Source organism: Silene latifolia, chromosome Y (genome assembly GCF_048544455.1).
Source record: "Silene latifolia isolate original U9 population chromosome Y, ASM4854445v1, whole genome shotgun sequence".
Lineage (NCBI taxonomy): Eukaryota > Viridiplantae > Streptophyta > Magnoliopsida > Caryophyllales > Caryophyllaceae > Silene > Silene latifolia.
Genome location: NC_133538.1, coordinates 20987759 through 21006420, shown reverse-complemented (window position 1 = coordinate 21006420; position 18662 = coordinate 20987759). Strand labels below are relative to the sequence as shown.

The following is an 18662-nucleotide window of genomic DNA, read 5'->3' as shown; positions in this document are numbered from 1 at the left end:
AAGAGTTATGCCGACTTACACCGCAGAGACATTGAGTTCGCAGTAGGTGACAAGGTCCTTTTGAAAGTGTCACCTATGCGAGGAGTGATGAGATTTGGAAAGAAAGGCATGTTGAGCCAGAAGTTTATAGGTCCTTATGAGATTTTGGATTGCATAGGCGAGGTAGCCTACAGGTTAGCTTTGCCACCAGCTTTGGATAGAGTCCACAATGTCTTTCATGTTTCGCAGCTCCGGAAGTATGTGAGTGACCCGTCACATGTACTTGTGGTTGAGAACATCGAACTTGATGAGTCCTTGTCCTATGCTGAGGTTCCTAAGGAGTTCTTAGACCGTAAAGTACGCGAGATAAGGAATGGTGAGACCGTCTTACTCAAGATACTTTGGTCCAATCACAATGTAGAAGAGGCCACATGGGAACCAGAGGAGGCTATACTAGAGCGTTTTCCTAACCTTTTTGATCAGGTATGATTGGTTATGGGGACGTAACCGTTGTCTTTTTAGGGGGGGTAGGAGATGGTCGCATGTGTGTTTTTGGGGTAGTTTGAGTCGCGTTAGTTGGGTTTTTGTGATGTTTTGTGTTAATATATTGTCGGTATGTTATGTCGGGAGGTCGTTTTGTTGTGTTTGTTTTAGGTAGAGTATGAACTTCAGGGACAAAGTTCTTTTTAAGGGGGGAAGACTGTAATACTATGGATTTTATAGGCTGGTACTCGACCGAGTATGGCCTACTCGGTCGAGTAGTGTGTGTTGTGTAGTCTGTTTGGCTACTGCCAAGGAACACTCGGCCGAGTATACTGAATACTCGACCGAGTAGAGGATATCGGCCGAGTATACTCTATACTCGACCGAGTATCCGGTCTGGCGAGTATTATTTCAGCGGTTTGATTCGGGAATAATTAGGGCGTTATATATTTTCGTTAATCAGTTTCTAAACACCATTTACAAAACCTAAACATCGTACGACGCTCTAATCACTTCGAATCTCTCCTCTGTGTGTGTGGACAATCGTAGCAATCGCATTCAATCCTTTATTCTTTCGCCGGTAAGTCTTTATCCCCATGTTTGCTGGTAATTATTTCTAGGGTTTGTCTTTAATCATGAATTGGGGGAAATGGGGTTTTACAATTAGTAATTGTGTTATGTGATTATTGTTTAGGCGAAGACTTCGTAGATGAGCCGTTCTAGTTGCTTTATTCTCTTCACAATTGTTGTTGCTAAGGTAGGGTTTCCCTACTCAGTTACTGTTAATTGAATTAAGACGTGCTTGTATTGTGTTTTACTGTTCTCTGCTGATCATCGGAGTGTTGGGGTGATGGTGGTGGTTGTGATGGTGTTGTGATGTTTGTGGTGGAGTCACTTGCGGGAATGGCTTCACGCCCTAGTTCGCCCTCCGTGGAGCCCGTCACGAGAGGGGATGTGCACATTAAGGGACAGAGTTATCGCTCGTTGATGAACGGGATTTTGGTGGGGATTGGCTGCGGTCCCCCACTGGCGGCGTGGACTACCTGTTGCGATGGGTAGTCTGGCAGGGCTACACACTTCGGTGTGTAGTCGGTTACTGTGTGAGATCGGGAGACCGGGGATGGAGGATGATCAGCTGGTACTTTGTGCACTTGCCTTATTTTGATTGAGCAGTACTGACCCCATTGTTTTGTAAAATCTGTGGTGATCTATTCGGGGATGGTGAGCAGATTGTGACAGGTGATGCTTTCGGTGAGCTTTGGGGCGTGCATGGGAGAGTCGTCACATTGGATTATTATCACCACCGCGAGTCTTAGCTTCTGTTTTGTAGTATTTCACATTTGGATATTCATTTATTGGATTTTGGAAACATTGTAATCTTTTACATTTACCGTACTTAAATAAATGTGTTTGGGACAGTTGCTTTTGATATGTACTATCCTCGGGCAACCGAGATGGTAACAGTCTTTCATGCTAGGGTAGTCCTGATAAAGTACCTTGGTATGAGGGGGTATTACATTGGACAAAACGAGAAGCACCGGAAGACGAATGAAATACCTGTCAGTCTGTCACCATTGTTAGTGAAAAGTGATTACTATGAGTCAGTAGATAAAAAATTACATTTGCAAGAACATGAATGTGTGCGTGTCAAACACTCGAACCTGTAAATTAATACAAAAACTTGTACGATATAGTCTCACATGTACGACCAAACTATGAACCTATAGTTAAAATGATAAATGAGGGTTTAGGTTGGTCGTACGTGTAAAACTGTGTCATACAATATTCACTCCGAAACTAAAGGCCTATGTCGGCTCTGTGTTTCAAATTAGCTGTCATGACCCGCTACCACTTTGAAGATCTATGTCCAACCAAAGACATAGTCGAGGACGTAAACAAGAGCCAGTGAGAATGGATAGAGAAAGAAAGCCACGGATGCTGTCCAAAGAGGGAATGTAGTTCTAAAGCTGCCAAGGGCGCCCATTATGATGCAAACAATGAAAATTACGAGCACTTCTGAGGAGAAGTCCCAAGTCAATCCTCTCACATAAACCAGCGCCAAAAATACAGAGAGACAAAGAACATTGTTCATCGTTGCCCCTCCATATAACTGTAGGAGAGAGGTAAACCAATGGTTAGACACTTAGACTTAATATAATTATATAAGTAAACCTGTAGAACAGCTCATTCGGGTTGTACAGGTTTTGAGGTTGGAGTCATTTTAGATGTGCTTTTATTGTTTTTCTGAGTACAGGTCAATTTGGCTACATCGAGTCAGGTCAGTTCGGAATTGTGTAAATCCCTGCTTGGGAGTACTTTCGATTGTTTGTTTTGGGTTTGCTTGGAATTGGGTAAGTTTTATTAAGACTATCTATAAACATCCAAATTGAGTGTCCAAGCGCGGTCGCCATTGTTTTGGGCTTAAAATGACGTTTCAAGTGCCATACCATGTCAATTGTCAACTTTCAAGTTTTGGATGAAGAAACATGAGGTAAATTGAAGAGTTCGAGTAACAGATCAAGTTTTATAGTAGAACATTAGAAAGCTCAGCAAGAAAGAACCAAACCTCAGAGAAAGTTAAGGAAGCAGATTTTCTTTTCTTCTTAGAGGCAAAAATGATAGCAGATACAGCTTCACTGGAGTTTGTTGCTAGAGGAAGGGCAATAAATGAGATAAAGAAGGAAGGAATGCTGGTTGCAATTGAAAAATTATCGACGGCATCTACTAGCGGATCTGCAAAAACAGCAGCCACTACAGTACCGAGCACTAGGAATAATATTGCCTTAATCATGGTTTTCTTGGATTTTTCAACTTCTTCTCCTTCGGCCTCATCATTTGTATCACCCAACAGCAAATGCTCAAGTTTTGATTCCTGGCAAATCCAATTTTTTACATGAGAAACTATTTCAGCATCACTTTCAGGCACATCCAGCACATGAAATACAACTAAACCTAGCAAATGGGAGATATAGGTTCAGGTGGACCTCAGCGTCTGAGTTGGGTAAATTTGTCCTAAGAAACTATATCAGCAGGCATCACTTTGAGCACATGGAATATAACACAAGACCTAGGAAATGGGTCATTCAGGTGGGGTACGTGTTGGGTCCAGTAGGGTATATTATGCACTTCGCATAGGGTCTTTTGGGTATGGGTCATTTTGGGTCAGAGCATTACGGTTTGTGTTGGGTCGCTTTGCCAAGAGAAATTATGTCTATACGGCAAGCTTACCTCATCATATCGATCTAGATATCTCATACTGTCGGCGCCATTAGGACTTGAAGCTTTGTTACCTCTCACAAGGGCTAGCAGCTTAGAGATTCCCCCGATGAACTCCTCTAGATCGATTTCATCGTCCTGTCGCTCAGTATCAAATTCTTTTAACAATTTTTGGGCAATATCATCTTCATCTAGACCTATCCCTTCAAGACGCATCCCGATGAGAAATGCTCTGAGTTCCCGTTTTGAGAGATGGTTGTCACCATCCAAGTCAATTGCTCTAAAAATCCTATATAACCACATCAAAATTTAAATTATAACATAATCTTTGTACATCCCCGTGAAGATAGCAAGAAGTGAAACTAACCTTTCCAAAACTTCACGGTTAAGGCTGCCATCAGGATTGGAGAGTTTGTCAAGTGGATGCTTTTTCAACAAATGTTTAAGAAATCCGGTCAGAACACGCTTATGCTTCACATAAGCAAGCCTTCTCTCTTGGATCCAAGGTTGGTACACCTGTGTCAACATAAGTTTAAGACCTGTCTCATATTTCCCCAACCAAATTTAATTTACAAACATATTCATTAACGTGTCTGCTTCAAAGAATGATTACCTGATATGTGCAATAGCTAACTAGCATCAGAAGTGAGAGTATGAGAGAAATCAATACGGCCAAGTGTCTCCCAGAAGTTGATTTGAAAGCTTGCGGCAACTGTACCACAAGGAATGGCAATACAGAAAACGCCATGATCCTTGCAGCATAGCTAGTCCATATATCAGTAGAAACACCAGAACCTGAAGACAGAAAAGAAAAATGACAACTAATTTCTATTTGTCAGTACAACAGGCAAATGGGTGATTCGAGTCAGATATAGGTCTGGTCATATGGGTATATTTTGCCAGGTCTAATTGCTCGTGGGTCTGTTTATACTTATTCCATCTCAAATTAAGCTCCAAATCTCCAATGCCTTAGACAAATCACAGAAGTAATATTTGTTTTGAATATTAAAGAGTAAAAAAAGAGCAACTACAAATGACATATACCTTGCAAATTAAATCCTCTCGTGTCGGTTTCATCAATTGTCATAAGACCATCCATATCACACTTCCCGACCAGAATACAAGTTCCCCATATAACAGTAAGAAGCATGACCGTTGAACCAGCCAGCAAACCCATTCCAACTGAAACTTGACTTTGAGCCTCTGCAGCACTTCCAGAAAGGCCAGAAACTGAAGGAAAAAAAAAAATCATAATTTATAACAACTGATACCAAACCTATTACTTGATGACATACATCATGCATGTGACAAGTGACAAGTATATCGAACAAGGAAGAGAAGGTTATATAGAATGTTTGATCACCAGTTTTTCTTCCATATTAATTAAGGAGATCATGATACTCCCTTTGTTTCAGTAGGTTGTATATGTTTGCTTTTGAAAAAGAGTTTAGAACAGTAAATGCTATCGGGATTTTAAAAAAGCAAATCTACTCCTAATTAAACACAAAATTATAAATTAATAGTAGATCACAAATCATCATATCAAGTGGTGGTTCACACATTATGAGCTAGTGAGCTACTACAAGCTACAACCAGTACCAAAATCCATAAAAAAGTGTCAACATTTCCCCTTTCTAAGTGTCTATATGTAAAGAATGGCAAAACATACAACACTGGTGGGCGTTCTTTTCTGATTCCGAAAGTTAACATAGTCTTACTTCAAAATACAAATGAAACTGTTATAACAGAAGCAAGAAAGAACAAATAAAAGAACAATAAAGAGACAAACGCACTGATTTACGTGGTTCACCAACAGTGTGTTAGCTACGTCCACAGGGCAGAAAAGAGAGAGTTTTATTGATATGTGAGAAGTTTTCAGATTACAGATTCTGCTAGGTAGAGGCTTAGATAGTTTATATAATACTCTCTAAGACCTAATACAGAATGACTTAATAAAGGCTCAAGACAGACCCCCGCATAGTCATTCGAACGGTGACTAACAGAATCAAGGCACAAACCCAACAGAAACACAACAATCAATCTTATTCACACAATCGCCATCTTCAGAGGGCTAGCAACGCAGTTGCCCCGATCAAAGTTTGAGACTTCTACTCTTCTAGTTATTTATCTAGTTTACCTTCTTGGGTCTCCTACGCCCCTTAACTATAAATCCGGGTCCCACCGCTAACCATCTTTATATATAGACTTTCATATCCTCATCAGAGGAAACCAAATCCAACACAAATCACCAATAGTCAATTATCCCCATTCCAAAAATGGGCATAATCTGCATATACAACAACACACAAACATCCAATAATTATTTTACTAGACCGATTATCCGAACTGATCCGATATCGGATCCGGATCCGATCCGAAAAAGTGGATATCCGATCCGAAAAGCAGTTTGGATCAGATATCCGATCCGAAACTTTCGGATACGGATCAGATATTGGATATCAGCTCTCAAAATTTCGGATATCCGGTATCCGAACCAAAAGTAAAAAAAACATTCATTTTGGTTGTTTGGATGGACGGGGGTCTTTGTTTTTGATGTAATAAAGCCAATTCACCCAACCCAATACAAAACCCTAAAAATTCAATCCCTCAATCCCTCTTTACTTTGTTCCCCATCTGCCTCCCTCATCTCCTTCCTCTCATCTCTGTCATCACTAACCACCATCCCATCAGCAACCACCGACTGAGCAACAAAATCAACCACGAGCAGCAGCCAACTCCTCAATTCAGGCGCCATCGCTACTCCGACGCCGCATCAACCGAGCTCATCATCACCAATCGACCGAGCCCAGCAACCGCGGACCACCGGAGTTCAGCAATCAAATCACCATCCGTGTTGAGCATGTATTGATTGTTCATATTCAACACACTTGAATATTTAATTTATAATTGATTAATGGTTTTGAATTCTGAAATTGATAATGAAAATTATCTTGGATATTAAATTCGTTTTGGATATTAAAAGATAATAAAAATTATCGTTTTGAATTCTGAAATTGATTTTTCGGATAGGTAACGGATATTTGGATATCTGATCCGAAATTTTCGGATACTAAAAATCGGATATCCGAATGTTTCGGATCAGATATTGGATAATGAAATGTGTGAGTTTCGGATACGGTTATCCGATCCGAAATTGGTTTCGGATCAGATATCTGATCCATACTCTCCCCTATTAGCCAGTCCTTTTAATATACACACACTTGTACGGAGTATTTAATAAAGGAAAATTTAAATGTGTATTTAATTTCGGTATTGCTCTTTCACATACACATTTTACTCTTTCACATACGCATTTTACTCTTTTGACCCTCCCATTTTCACAATCAATTTTCCATTCTCACCTTTCCCTAACAAAAATAAAAATTTGTCACCAATAACCCCACCATGACTTACCGCCAATTCGAGTCTTTCACCCTCCCAAAACACCTCTACCCAGCCGCCACCAACTCCGGACACCACTAACGACCGCAGGTCTGTTTACTGGTTGCCATCTTCGACCGTCAATCGTCGAAAAGCCTACCCAGCCGCCCCCAACTCGGGCCACCACTACCGACCGCAGGTCTGTTTACTGGTTGCCATCTTCGACCGTCAATCGTCGGAAAGTCTACGCGTATGAACATAGCACACTACTCCCTTCGCGCAAAATTCTCACCACCTGTGCATAATAATTAAAACTCAGCCACCTTCGTCTCGCCGGCGAACACCCCCACGCTCCGTCTGAGGCCTTGTATGTTGTCGCATGACAAATTAACCACCCCTTACCCTTAATAAAATAGAAAACCTCAAATTGTTAAACAAAATTACAGTAAGAAAAAGAGAGAATTTATTCAAAAACTATTAATGATGATTATATAAACATGTTTTACTTTATTATCTAATTCTAATTGGTAATGAAAAATTTTGACTGATTGGAGTGCTTTATTGATGTGATTGAGAGGCACTGTACGCAATTTTTGGTTTTTAAAGTCTAGGGTTTGCAAATTAAACCATGGAAAAAAGTGTTTTATTGATTAAAATAAGTATACAAGGATAAGCTACGATAATGGTGAATTTGGTGATCTATAATTGCAATTTAGAAGTAATTTGATTATATTTTGAGGAAGGAGAAGAGACGCAATTTGGGGGGTTTTGTGGGGAGGAGGGGTAGAGGAAGGAAAATTTATGAAAAAAAGTATGTGAAATAGTAAAATGCGTATGTGAAAGAGCAATACCCTTTAATTTAATCAATTAAAAGATCATCTCAAATTATAAGATAGTCTTACCGGATTCGTAAATATCGACGACGTTTTAGTAAATATCGACGACGTTTTCATTGCAAAAGACGTCTACTACCCCTACTCTCTCACTAACAAACTAACTATGCTCTCTAATTCAAAAAACCCAAACAATAAAAAATCAATCCACCAATTAACCACCACCACCAACGCTCCACAACACTACACCACGACACCACCACGCTGCCTGTCGGCCGCCGCCGCACACCACCACCACCAACACTCAACAAAAAATCTATGGTGAAACATGAATTTTGGACGTTTGGCTATGGAGGAACGATGGTTTTGGCCGTTTGCCCATGGACAAACGTTGGGTTTGGTCGTTTGCCCATGGTGAATTTTTTTTTTTTTTTTTAAAATTTTTTTTTTTTTTTTAAAAAAAAAAAAAAAAAATCTCCGTGGCCAAACGTGGAAATCCAACGTTTGGTCCGTGGTGAACGTGGATTTCCATTGTTTGGACCATGGTGAACGTTCATTTCGAACGTTTGGACCATGGGCTGAACGTTGGTTTTCAACTTTGGTCCATGGTTCAACTTTGAAGGACAAATTTGATTCGCAGAAAATCGCAATGTTTGCTATTACTAAGTTAATACGTGAAGTAAATCAATTATCGAACAAATTTAACGATGCGCAAAAAAAAAAATTAACCAAATAATGAAGCGATTAAGTTGTTTAAGTACCGGTGATTCAGGATCAGTCATGTTGTTAATTGTTGTTTTTTTTTTTTTTTTTTAATTTAGTTGATTTTTAGTTGAATTTGAGAGGAAATGTTTTAGAGAGAGAAAATGTTGGAAGAGTAGAAGGGCAGTTATCGTCTTTTTTTTGAAAAACGTCGTCGATATTTACTAAAACGTCGTCGATATAAATCAACCCCCTAGTCTTATCTAGTTCTATAGTTTGTGTTTTAGTAAAAAAATTTGATTTTATCTAGTTTACTTTATTGCATTACAAGTTCGTCATCTAACTATAAATCATGGTCCCGCCGCTGATACTTAATATCCACATCAAGTGAAACCAAATCCAACACAAATCAACAATCAATTATCCAATTCCAAAAAATGTGCAATACCCAATTCAAATAACACAATCATAGTACTAATCAACAATAAGAAAAAGTAAAACATTGTTAGATGAAAATTAAAAAATACCAAGAATGAGCATGGCATCAGGAAGAGCACCAAGAACAGGAAGAAAGAGACCACCAACAATACCAGGACCCATAATTTCCAACAAAAGTTCACTTCCATTTGACAAACAAGTTGCAGACAAATACATCAAATACCCATATACCATTATCAAAAACATATTCCCTATCCATGTTTTTGTACATGGTAAAAACCCATATGTTTGCTCACATTCTCCTACTACATTTTCGGATGAAAAAGATGTTGACTTTACACTTGGGAGGTCAATGTAAATGGACCCCACCTCAAGATATCGACCCTTGTTTACGCCGCCGTCCGCCTCGGTGTCCGGGGTGGCGGATACGGTGGCGAGAAGGAGGAGGAGGAGGGAAATGATGAGTTTAGTGGTTAACATGTTTGAGTTTTGTGGGGGGACTCAGCTTAGCTAATTGTGTGCTTAGTTTATGGAGCAAATCTTGGATGATTAACTAATTTTCGTTGTTAACATCATTATTCGTTGACATTGGATGTGTAGTACTTCGTATAAGTGTATAACGTGTGTGTTTCCGTGTATAAAGCGTGTGATGTTGACATTGTTGGAGCCTAACAACAGTCTCCTCTCTTAGCATAACGACTGACTTTTGTATAAGATCGCTCGGGCGGTAGAGAGCGCTAGGGGTGTTCAACGGTCTAGAATCGGACCGGACCGCAATGACCCGCGGACCGGACAACCCCATATTCAAACCCGGAGATCGGACCGGTTAGGTGAAAACCCGGACCGGACCGGAACCCTTTAGGTCCTGTTTTTTCCGGGTTTGGACCGGACCGATCATATTTTTAAGGGTTATTGCGACTGGTCTGGTCTGGTCTGGTCTAGACCGAATACAATCCGGTCCGGCCAGTCCGGTCTGGTCTAGACCGAATACAATCCGGTCCGATCTTCGGGTCCATATAAATATTGTGACTGGTCTCAGGCCCGGTCCAGTCCGATCCAAGCAAAAAAAATTACCTCAAATTATCTTTAAAAATATGGTTATTTAATGGGAATACTATGAATTATGGGTGCCCTTCTCAAATTACTATGACCTATTGATTAACTACGATTACTATCTACTATTATACTATTCACCATATACTAGTATCAGTTGAAGGGCAACCGGATTAGCAGGTTGTCTTTATTTGAAAGCCACACTTACACCATCATCCCTCACTTAAACAACTTTCCCCTTTTTATCTTACCTTTACCTTTCCAGAATCCCAGAAAACATCATCAAACATCACCATTAATCTCCTTTGTTATTTTACTCACGCAATCTTCAGTAATCATCAAACAACCTAGAAGCCCTAATCTCAATGATCCTGCTGTTTTTTGTTCATTGAAGGCGGAATATTTCAAATCGATTTTTACCCTAATTTCCAATCGCGATGACACAGGTAATTTAATTGTTCCCTTTTTTCTTCAATATTTGATTTATGTCTATCATTTTTGTTCAGTTTATTAATTATTTGTTGTAGTTGCTAATGATTTAAAACAATTTCTTGATTTGTTATTCAAATTTTGTTGATTAATTAGGAAAAACAATTGAAAACCCTGACTTTGAAGTTATGGCATGGTGGTCGTTTTAGAAGGGGTGATAATGGTGTGGTCGTTTTAGAAAGGGTGGTCATTTAGGACTGTAGACATTGACCCAGATGAGATGTGTTGGTTTACATTAGTTGAGGAAGCTGAGAAATGTGGGTTTAGGAGGGAAGTTGATGCTATATTTTTCATGAGCCCTAAAGATGGATTACAAAGGGCTCATGATGACACTCATGTTCAGGTTATTGGTAAGATGGCTGCTGATGAGAGAGTAAGTGAGTGTTATATTGTACCTGAGTGTGATGTTACTGAGTTAATGCAGTTGATAGAGTGTGGGGATGGTCTTAATTTAATGAAGATGCCAACTAAAATGATTCCTAGAAGAAAGGGAAGTACTTGTATAACACAAAATCTCATTATAGACGGCAACTATCTGTCTATAACTAAAGACGGGCCAAGTAACATACCATATTGCGCATAAGACAAACAACAACTTGCGTGGTGGGGCCCAAAAATGGCACCACTTTATGGGTATTTGACCCGTCTCTTGCTATAGACTGATATATCCGTCTATAGCAAGACTTGCTGCTTGTATAAAGGGACCACCTTTGTCTTCACCCACTGCCACAATTGATACCCCTCTATTATTTAACACAAAAATCACAAGTCCTGGTCAAACAAGCAACAAGAAAAGCAGAATCTCATCACACAGCCAAACACTAAAAAAAACCACAACTACGTCACAAGCAAGCACCTCAAAAACCACAATCACAACAAAATCAAGCACTTTAAAACCCACAACAACCTCAAAACCAAGCAGCAACAAAAGCACAACCACATTTAAATCCAAAAAAGCAAGCACTCATACTGTTTTAAGAACCCCACCCAAATTGAACTCAGAAGACAACATCATTGTGCATAGCTCAATACAACCATCTCCCACAGAAGTAGACATTAGTGTTCATGAAGAGCCTCCTGAAACCTCATATAATTGCAATGAGCTGACCTTAGCAGATCTATTTAATGAGTATGAGGCAAATGCTGATTTAGCTTGTATAAATGCGATTGAATCAAGTGAGGGCGAAGTTGAGGACCCTGGTTATAACCCTGACTTTGAATCTGAGGATTATGAAACTGAGTCAGATGCGGAGTTAGATGATGAAGTTAAGCTTGTTAATGAAGCACTGAAGGAGGGAGACTTGGATGATATGTCTGATGTTGATGATGAGTTAAAAGAGGCAAGGGTTAGACTGAAGCAATTCAATGCAGATGCTCTTAAAATTGTAGATCAACTCCAACTAGAAGCAGCTTCAGGCAAACTGAATGGACAAGAAAAAATAAAGTGTTCAACCACTACTGAGCAGCCTACTCAGCAAGTGAGTGATTATGATGAGAGTGGGGTTGAGGAAAATACCCCAGGTAACAGTGATGAAGAGAGTATACCTGACAAGAGGGTTCAAGCAAGGGTTCCACTTGTAAATTCTAGAACTGACTTCAACAAATTGAGATGGTGTGTGGGAATTAGTTTCCCAACCAGAGAAGTTTTTAGAGAGTGTGTCACCAGATATGCCATTGTTCAAGGTAGAGATCTGACCTTTGACGTTAGTGACACTACTCATGGGAGGAAGCTTGGAGTAAGGAGTAAAAGTGGTTGTCCATTTAAGCTATATGGTAGTTGGGATAACAAAAGTGCAACATTTGTGGTAAAATCAGTAGATCCAGGACATACTTGTCAAAGGACAATGGAAAGCAACAGACAACTAAAGTCTACATGGTTAGCAAAGCAATTTCTGGATGTATTTAAAGCAAAACCACATTGGCATGCAGCTGACATCATAGAAACTGTAAGAAGAGCATATAAGGTTTTAATAAAGAAAGGGTTTGCATATAAAGTGAAGTATTATGCTCATAAGCTTTTACATGGTTCAATGAAGGAACATTATAGTAGGCTGGGTAGTTATATAGCAGCCCTTGAAGAGACAAATGCATCAAGTGACTTTACTTTATTTACCAACCCAAACATCACATCAAACCCTGCTGTATTTCATAGGTTCTACGTGTGCTTTGATGCTCTAAAGCAAGGGTGGTTGCTAGGATGTAGAAGAATTTTGTCTGTTGATGCTTGCTTCCTGATAACATTCTTAGGGGGGCAACTAATTGCAGCTGTGGGTAAGGATGGCAATGAGGAAATGTATCCTTTGGCATGGGGCAGTAGTTGAAGGTGAGAACCATGAAAGCTATGAGTGGTTTTTCAAACAACTGAAGCAAAGTTTAGGGATAGATGATGGTGAAGGAATGACCATTATATCTGATCAGCATCTGGTATGTGCCCTTACTTTTCTCTCTTTTAATCTACATTGTGGCCTTACTTTTCTCTTATACATGGTTATTTCTTGTCCTACAGAGTATAGTGGCTATGGTAGCTAAGGAATTCCCTAGAGGTGAGCATAGACATTGTGCCAGAGATATATTTGCTAACTGGCACAAGACATACAAAGGGGAAGATATGAAGATTCTGTTTTGGGCTTGTGCCAAGGCCTATAATGAGCCTGGCTTCAATGAAGCATTTGACAATCTGAAAGAAGCTGATCCTAAAGCTGCTAATGCTTTCATTGCTTGCAACCCAACCTTATTTTGTAGAGCATTCATCCAAAAGCACACTCAAAATGATGTCATAGTAAGTAACATGTCTGAAATATTTAATGCTTACATAATTAGTGCAAGATCCAAACATCTCATATACATGCTTGAAGAGATTAGGACTTTAATTATGCAAAGGCTAGTTCAGAAAAAAATTGAGACGGAGGGGAGTTCACATGTGGTATGTCCAAAAGTCTAGGAAAGGCTTGAAATAGAGAAAGATAAGGCTTCTTTGTGTAAAGCCTTACCATCTAGGCCAACTCTGTTTCAAGTGCATATTGGGATTGATCATGTAACTGTTGACTTAGAGGCTAGGACATGTACCTGTAAAAAATGGGAGTTAACAGGTATCCCATGCTCTCATGTTGTGAGTGCTATATTTGAAGTACATGGTCATGCTGAGGACTATGTGTCTGACTACTATAAGAGGGAGGCTTATCTGAGGTCCTATAATCTTAGGATAGATCCTGTCCCTGGTCAAAGACATTGGCCAAAACGGGAGCTGCCTCTGAATCCCCCACCCATTAAGGTAGGGCCTGGTATGCCTAGGAAGAAAAGGAAGAGAGATCCTCATGAGGATCCAAAGAAGAAAGGTACGTTAACAAGGCATGGCATTGAAATGACATGCTCTGTTTGCAAATCAAAAACACATAACAAAAGGAAGTGTCCTGATAAGGACAAAGCACAACCACCACCACCAAAAAGACCCATGGGCAGGCCTAGAAAATATCCCAGGGTTGAGGCCACTTCAGATGTTCAGGCATCACAGGCTCATCATTCTGCCAGAGCACAACCAACAACAGTTGGTAGGGGTGGAAGAGTTATATTGAGTGGCAGAGGAGGTGGAAGAGGTCGTGGAAGAGGTGATGCAAGAGGTGGTGGAAGAGGGACTGCAAGAGGAGGTAGAAGAGGTGGTGGAAGATCTAGGGTATGTAACAAATTTATTTCATTTGTTTACAACGTTTTGGTCTTTGTTGAGATTTTATAAGTCCAGTAAGTTCAATAAAAAGGTAATCAATATATATAACTAAAGGAGGCCTTTTTTTTTTTCTAATTATACTATTAGCATTAGAATTAGGAGATAATTAATTATTTACAATTTTTCTATTATAATATAATTTTCCTATTAGAAATAAGAATTAATTAATTATTTTACGATTTTCCTATTAGAAATAGGAAATAAATTAACAATTTATTAAGGCGTTTTTTCCTAATTATACTATTAGAATTAGGAGATATAATTATTTAAAAATTTTCCATTGTAATCAGGAATATGATTTTCCTATTAGAAATGAGAATTAATTAATTATTTTACAATTTTATTATTATAAATAGAAAATAAATTAATTATCTACAATTTATCAATATTAAAAAACTATTCATTAGTATTTGTTCACTTTTTTATTAAATTAGAAGGAAAAAAAACATTTGATATATTTATAATATCCAAATTTATAATAACTTTCGATTAAAAAAATTAGGTATTATGAGGCTAAAAGGCCCTAGGCCGAACTAGGTTGTGACAAATGTGCATGCATAATACGTACTACATGGAATTTACTCATGTAAAGAGTAAAATGACTGCTGAAATATGCCCTACGTCTTTTGTTATTGCTAATGTCATATTTAATTATACATAATACAAAGTTTATTTTTCAAATGTCGAATGTATTTCTCCTACTAATTTTAAAGTTATTTCCCTCACAATACACTTCAACTTCTATTGATAATTTATTATATATTATTTACATTCATTTGTCATTATATAAAAGTATATTAATCAAAATTTAAATAATATATTCACAAATTATTGATAAGTACAAAGGTTGATATCTATTTTTCAAGGAGTATTAAAAGATAAAGAAAGTTGCTGCTAATTTGCGAAGCGAAATATCATATTATGACAAATGAGTAAATGTTTTGAAAAACTTTATTGTGCGATTGTTTTACAGTTTAAAGTAAAAATGGTACCACGAGTAATAAAATAGATTTGAATGAGGCTTGAAGGTAAATTAGATACACTTATTAAAGAAATATGTATAAGGTTAGGATTCAATTCAAGCAATGATCAACATTTAAAAAAAAAAGTCATGGAAAATACATAAAAGGGTAAGAGTAGCATTTCCCTAATATAGTGAAGATCGTCTCTCTCAAGCTTTTCTTCTGACAAATTTACATGCATAAAAAATGGTACTATTCAATTATATGTAGCAAACTAATTATTGTTGATGCTATATATTTTTATTTGTGTATAATTTGAGCACATCATCACTATAATTTAGGGAGAGATACGAATTGGGGAAGGGTGAAACATATTCGTTATGCATAATACGATGCTTTAACCACCTTTAGGCAAAAATATAAAAATAAATGAAAAAATTTAAACCTAATAGGGGGTCACGTACTTGCCAACTCGTCTTTAGTTCTTCACCGCATTAATATTCTCATGAAGTTTATGACATTTATTTCATATTAATAAAAAAAATGATTATACTGCTTTGTACAATTTGTGATTTATAACTTTTTGCTAACTTATTTGAACTTGTTTAAATTTATATATTTTAAGTGAAAAATATTAATTATAAATATGATAAAGATAAAGTTTGATCTTTAATTTCCTCGGAGATAAAAAAAAACTCAATTTTTATTTTCTTACAATATACTAATTAAAGGTCATAATGTAAAACAGGAAATTACACAACAATCTACTATTTCAATATGTCGATGATCAACACTCAAAATAGCACATTTGTTATTTAAATAGTGTAAAAACTCTCAAAATGCTAAAAAAAAAAATGTTCAAACTCTCGTTATCAAACAAAACCTAAGTTTCTGCATTTTTTTGTCATGTTCAACTTAATCTTTACGGGATGTAAAAATGATGAAGTTCAGAAAGTAGCGGTTAGTTTTCTGTTAGTTAGATGGACTTTTTAAGAGAGAGATGAAAGTTTTGCATTTTAGACCGTTTTATGTGTGAACCGAAAGGATTAAGTAGTGGGCTAAAGGTTGTTTCGAGTGGGAATGAGGTTGATTGCGACGAGTTGGTTGACTAAAGTTTTTCCTTACTACATCTAGAAAGGGGATAATAATTATGAGATAATAAAATTTGAAGAAAAAAGGACAATAAAAATGAGATGGAGGTAATTAGATTTATTTATGCAAAATGAAATAAATAGCAAAGTTCGTGTATATATATAATATTCAAACTTATTCAGTTTACAAACATAGTACCCAAACACTTTGTTTGAGTATCTGGAATGGAGGTAGGGGAGGGGACGAGAAAAAGACTAGGAAGGGAAAAGGAGAGAGATAAGAGGGAAGATTCCTTCTTAAACTTTTCTTTGTTGAAGGAGAAATAAATTGTCTTCGATAAGGGAGACGAGGATCCACATCATCTGGAGTAAATATTGGTGTTTTATGGAGGTGAATGAGATTTATGACTTCTTAGATGTAAAACGTAGCAGAAAGGTAGTGATAGTGGTAGTGGATTGGAGATTGTTTCAAGTAGTAAGAACTAATTACACTGGCTGATGTTTTATTTTGCGGTTAAATTAGTGGGGTGGAGTGAGGGTGCATTTGTAGAGGGTGATGAGTTTAACGAGGATAGTGATAATAAATAAGGTTATTTATCAGCAAAATATCGCTTGCCTTAAAACATATAGGTAACATGAATAATAACAAGAAACCTCAAATGATCATACTGATAAACTTAATCTTGACCCCATCAATCCAAATTAAAGTAAAATCTTAATTCTAACAACATTGTCGAGAGCAAGGGTTAGTTTCCATTGGATTGTGGATTTTTCTAGAAGTGGGGGGTTTAGTTTGTCAGTTGGTTGGATAAATTTGAGAGAAGTTTTGAAGACAAGGATCGATCTTTCAAGGGATGAGATTGTTTTAGATCATGTGTGTGAATATGGAAGAAAAATAGGGTTCTGTGTGAAGTATTTTGTTTCAAATGAGAAGATGGGAGCAAGACTATTGTTATAGGGGGGTGTCATAAGCAGCCCTAGCCATGTAGTATTGCGTTGGAATTTGGTTCACATTCAAAGGTACGTCTATAGTTTGACCGGGAGATATAACATTTAACTACCTGTAAATGTTTTTACGTAACTACCATTTAGCCCAACAATGATTAAATTATGGTTGTTATTCTAAAGAAGGAGATTTGTTGCATCATTGAGTTGATTATGCAAAGTAGATATTATTGTTTTCCTTGACCAATTGAAAAACAAACAAGTATTAATGAACAAATTCTAAAAAACTATCAGTCTAGATATCATATATATCTATAAACTTCATATTGGTTTTATTTTTCTAAAAAAAAGTATTTTATTAATCAAACACTTTTTTATTCTTATGTCAATATTATGTTAAGGGGAATTATTTGTTGGTCATGCGGTATACATAAAATCTTAGACATAAACGATGTACTATATGTCTATATTATGTGAAATTTATCACACATTATTTTAATATCCGTGCAACGCACGGGCAAGAAAACTAGTTACATTTGTTTACAGCCACCTCAAGGATTTGGAGTAGACTTGTCAAAACTCGACCCGACCCGCCCGACCCGTTTTTTTAGGGTTACAGACCCGGTTTTTTCGACCCGCGACCCGTTTGACCCGAACCCGAACCCGAAATGACCCGTTATTTTAAGGTCGAGACCCGACCCGAACGGGTCGATCCGTTGGGTCAAAGGTAAATCAAGAATTTTATTAAAATATTAATATTTATATATTATATTTGAAAAAAAAGTTAAAAAAAATATTTTTTTTATTACTTAAAATTACAAAAACAACTGAAAAATTAATTTTATATAACTTTTATAATATTTAATAATAAAATAATTATTAAAAAAACTTATTTTAATAATTATGTCAATATAATTAATGTAAACGTTGAATATGATTAAAATATTAATTTTAAATATGATTTACATTTTAAAAAAAAAATTAATTAAAAAAATCGTTTAAAAAAGACTTCTGACCCTAACCCGACCCGTGACCCGTATAACCCGACCCGACCCGTATTCTGAACCGACCCGTATGACCCAACCCGAGACCCGACCCGCCCGACCCGTTTGACAGGTCTAATTGGAGTGCTATTTGATCAAGAAGGGAATGCATTTACAAATGTAACTATATCTACCTTTACCTTTTTTACAATAAGTTCAGTATTTTGAGTCATGAATAAGTTCACTAACAAGTGCTTTGTTATTGGCAGCCTGTGGGTAGTACCAGTGGACCAACAAGCATCTTGGTTAATGGACAAGGAGGACCAACAACTCAAGAAACCGTCAACTAGATTGTTTGAGTTGTAGTATAGTAGTACAGTTTGGTA

The 18662-nt window shown here is 37.4% G+C and overlaps 1 protein-coding gene across 1 annotated transcript; it reads right to left on the bottom strand.

Annotated features, from left to right (window-relative positions):
- Nucleotides 1-2039: 2039 nt before the first annotated feature.
- On the bottom strand, nucleotides 2040-9708 carry LOC141634527 (sodium/calcium exchanger NCL-like). The gene is made up of 7 exons (XM_074446666.1): nucleotides 9122-9708; nucleotides 4723-4908; nucleotides 4292-4473; nucleotides 4046-4194; nucleotides 3691-3967; nucleotides 3029-3334; nucleotides 2040-2572 (listed from the first exon to the last, which is right to left on the bottom strand). Exons 1-7 carry the CDS (start codon nucleotides 9510-9512, stop codon nucleotides 2324-2326), a joined length of 1740 nt encoding a protein of 579 aa, XP_074302767.1. The 5' UTR covers nucleotides 9513-9708; the 3' UTR covers nucleotides 2040-2323.
- Between the last annotated feature and the right edge of the window lie 8954 nt (nucleotides 9709-18662).

Bases quoted from the DNA above. Each gene is read 5' to 3' on its own strand.
- LOC141634527 (XM_074446666.1), bottom strand. From the start codon at position 9,512: ATGTTAACCACTAAACTCATCATTTCCCTCCTCCTCCTCCTTCTCGCC. The intron at 4,909-9,121 runs GTATTTTTTAAT...TTTTTCCTTCAG, and splicing joins TGATGCCATGCTCATTCTTG to TTTCTGGCCTTTCTGGAAGT. The intron at 4,474-4,722 runs GTATATGTCATT...TTCTGTCTTCAG, and splicing joins GAGAGGATTTAATTTGCAAG to GTTCTGGTGTTTCTACTGAT.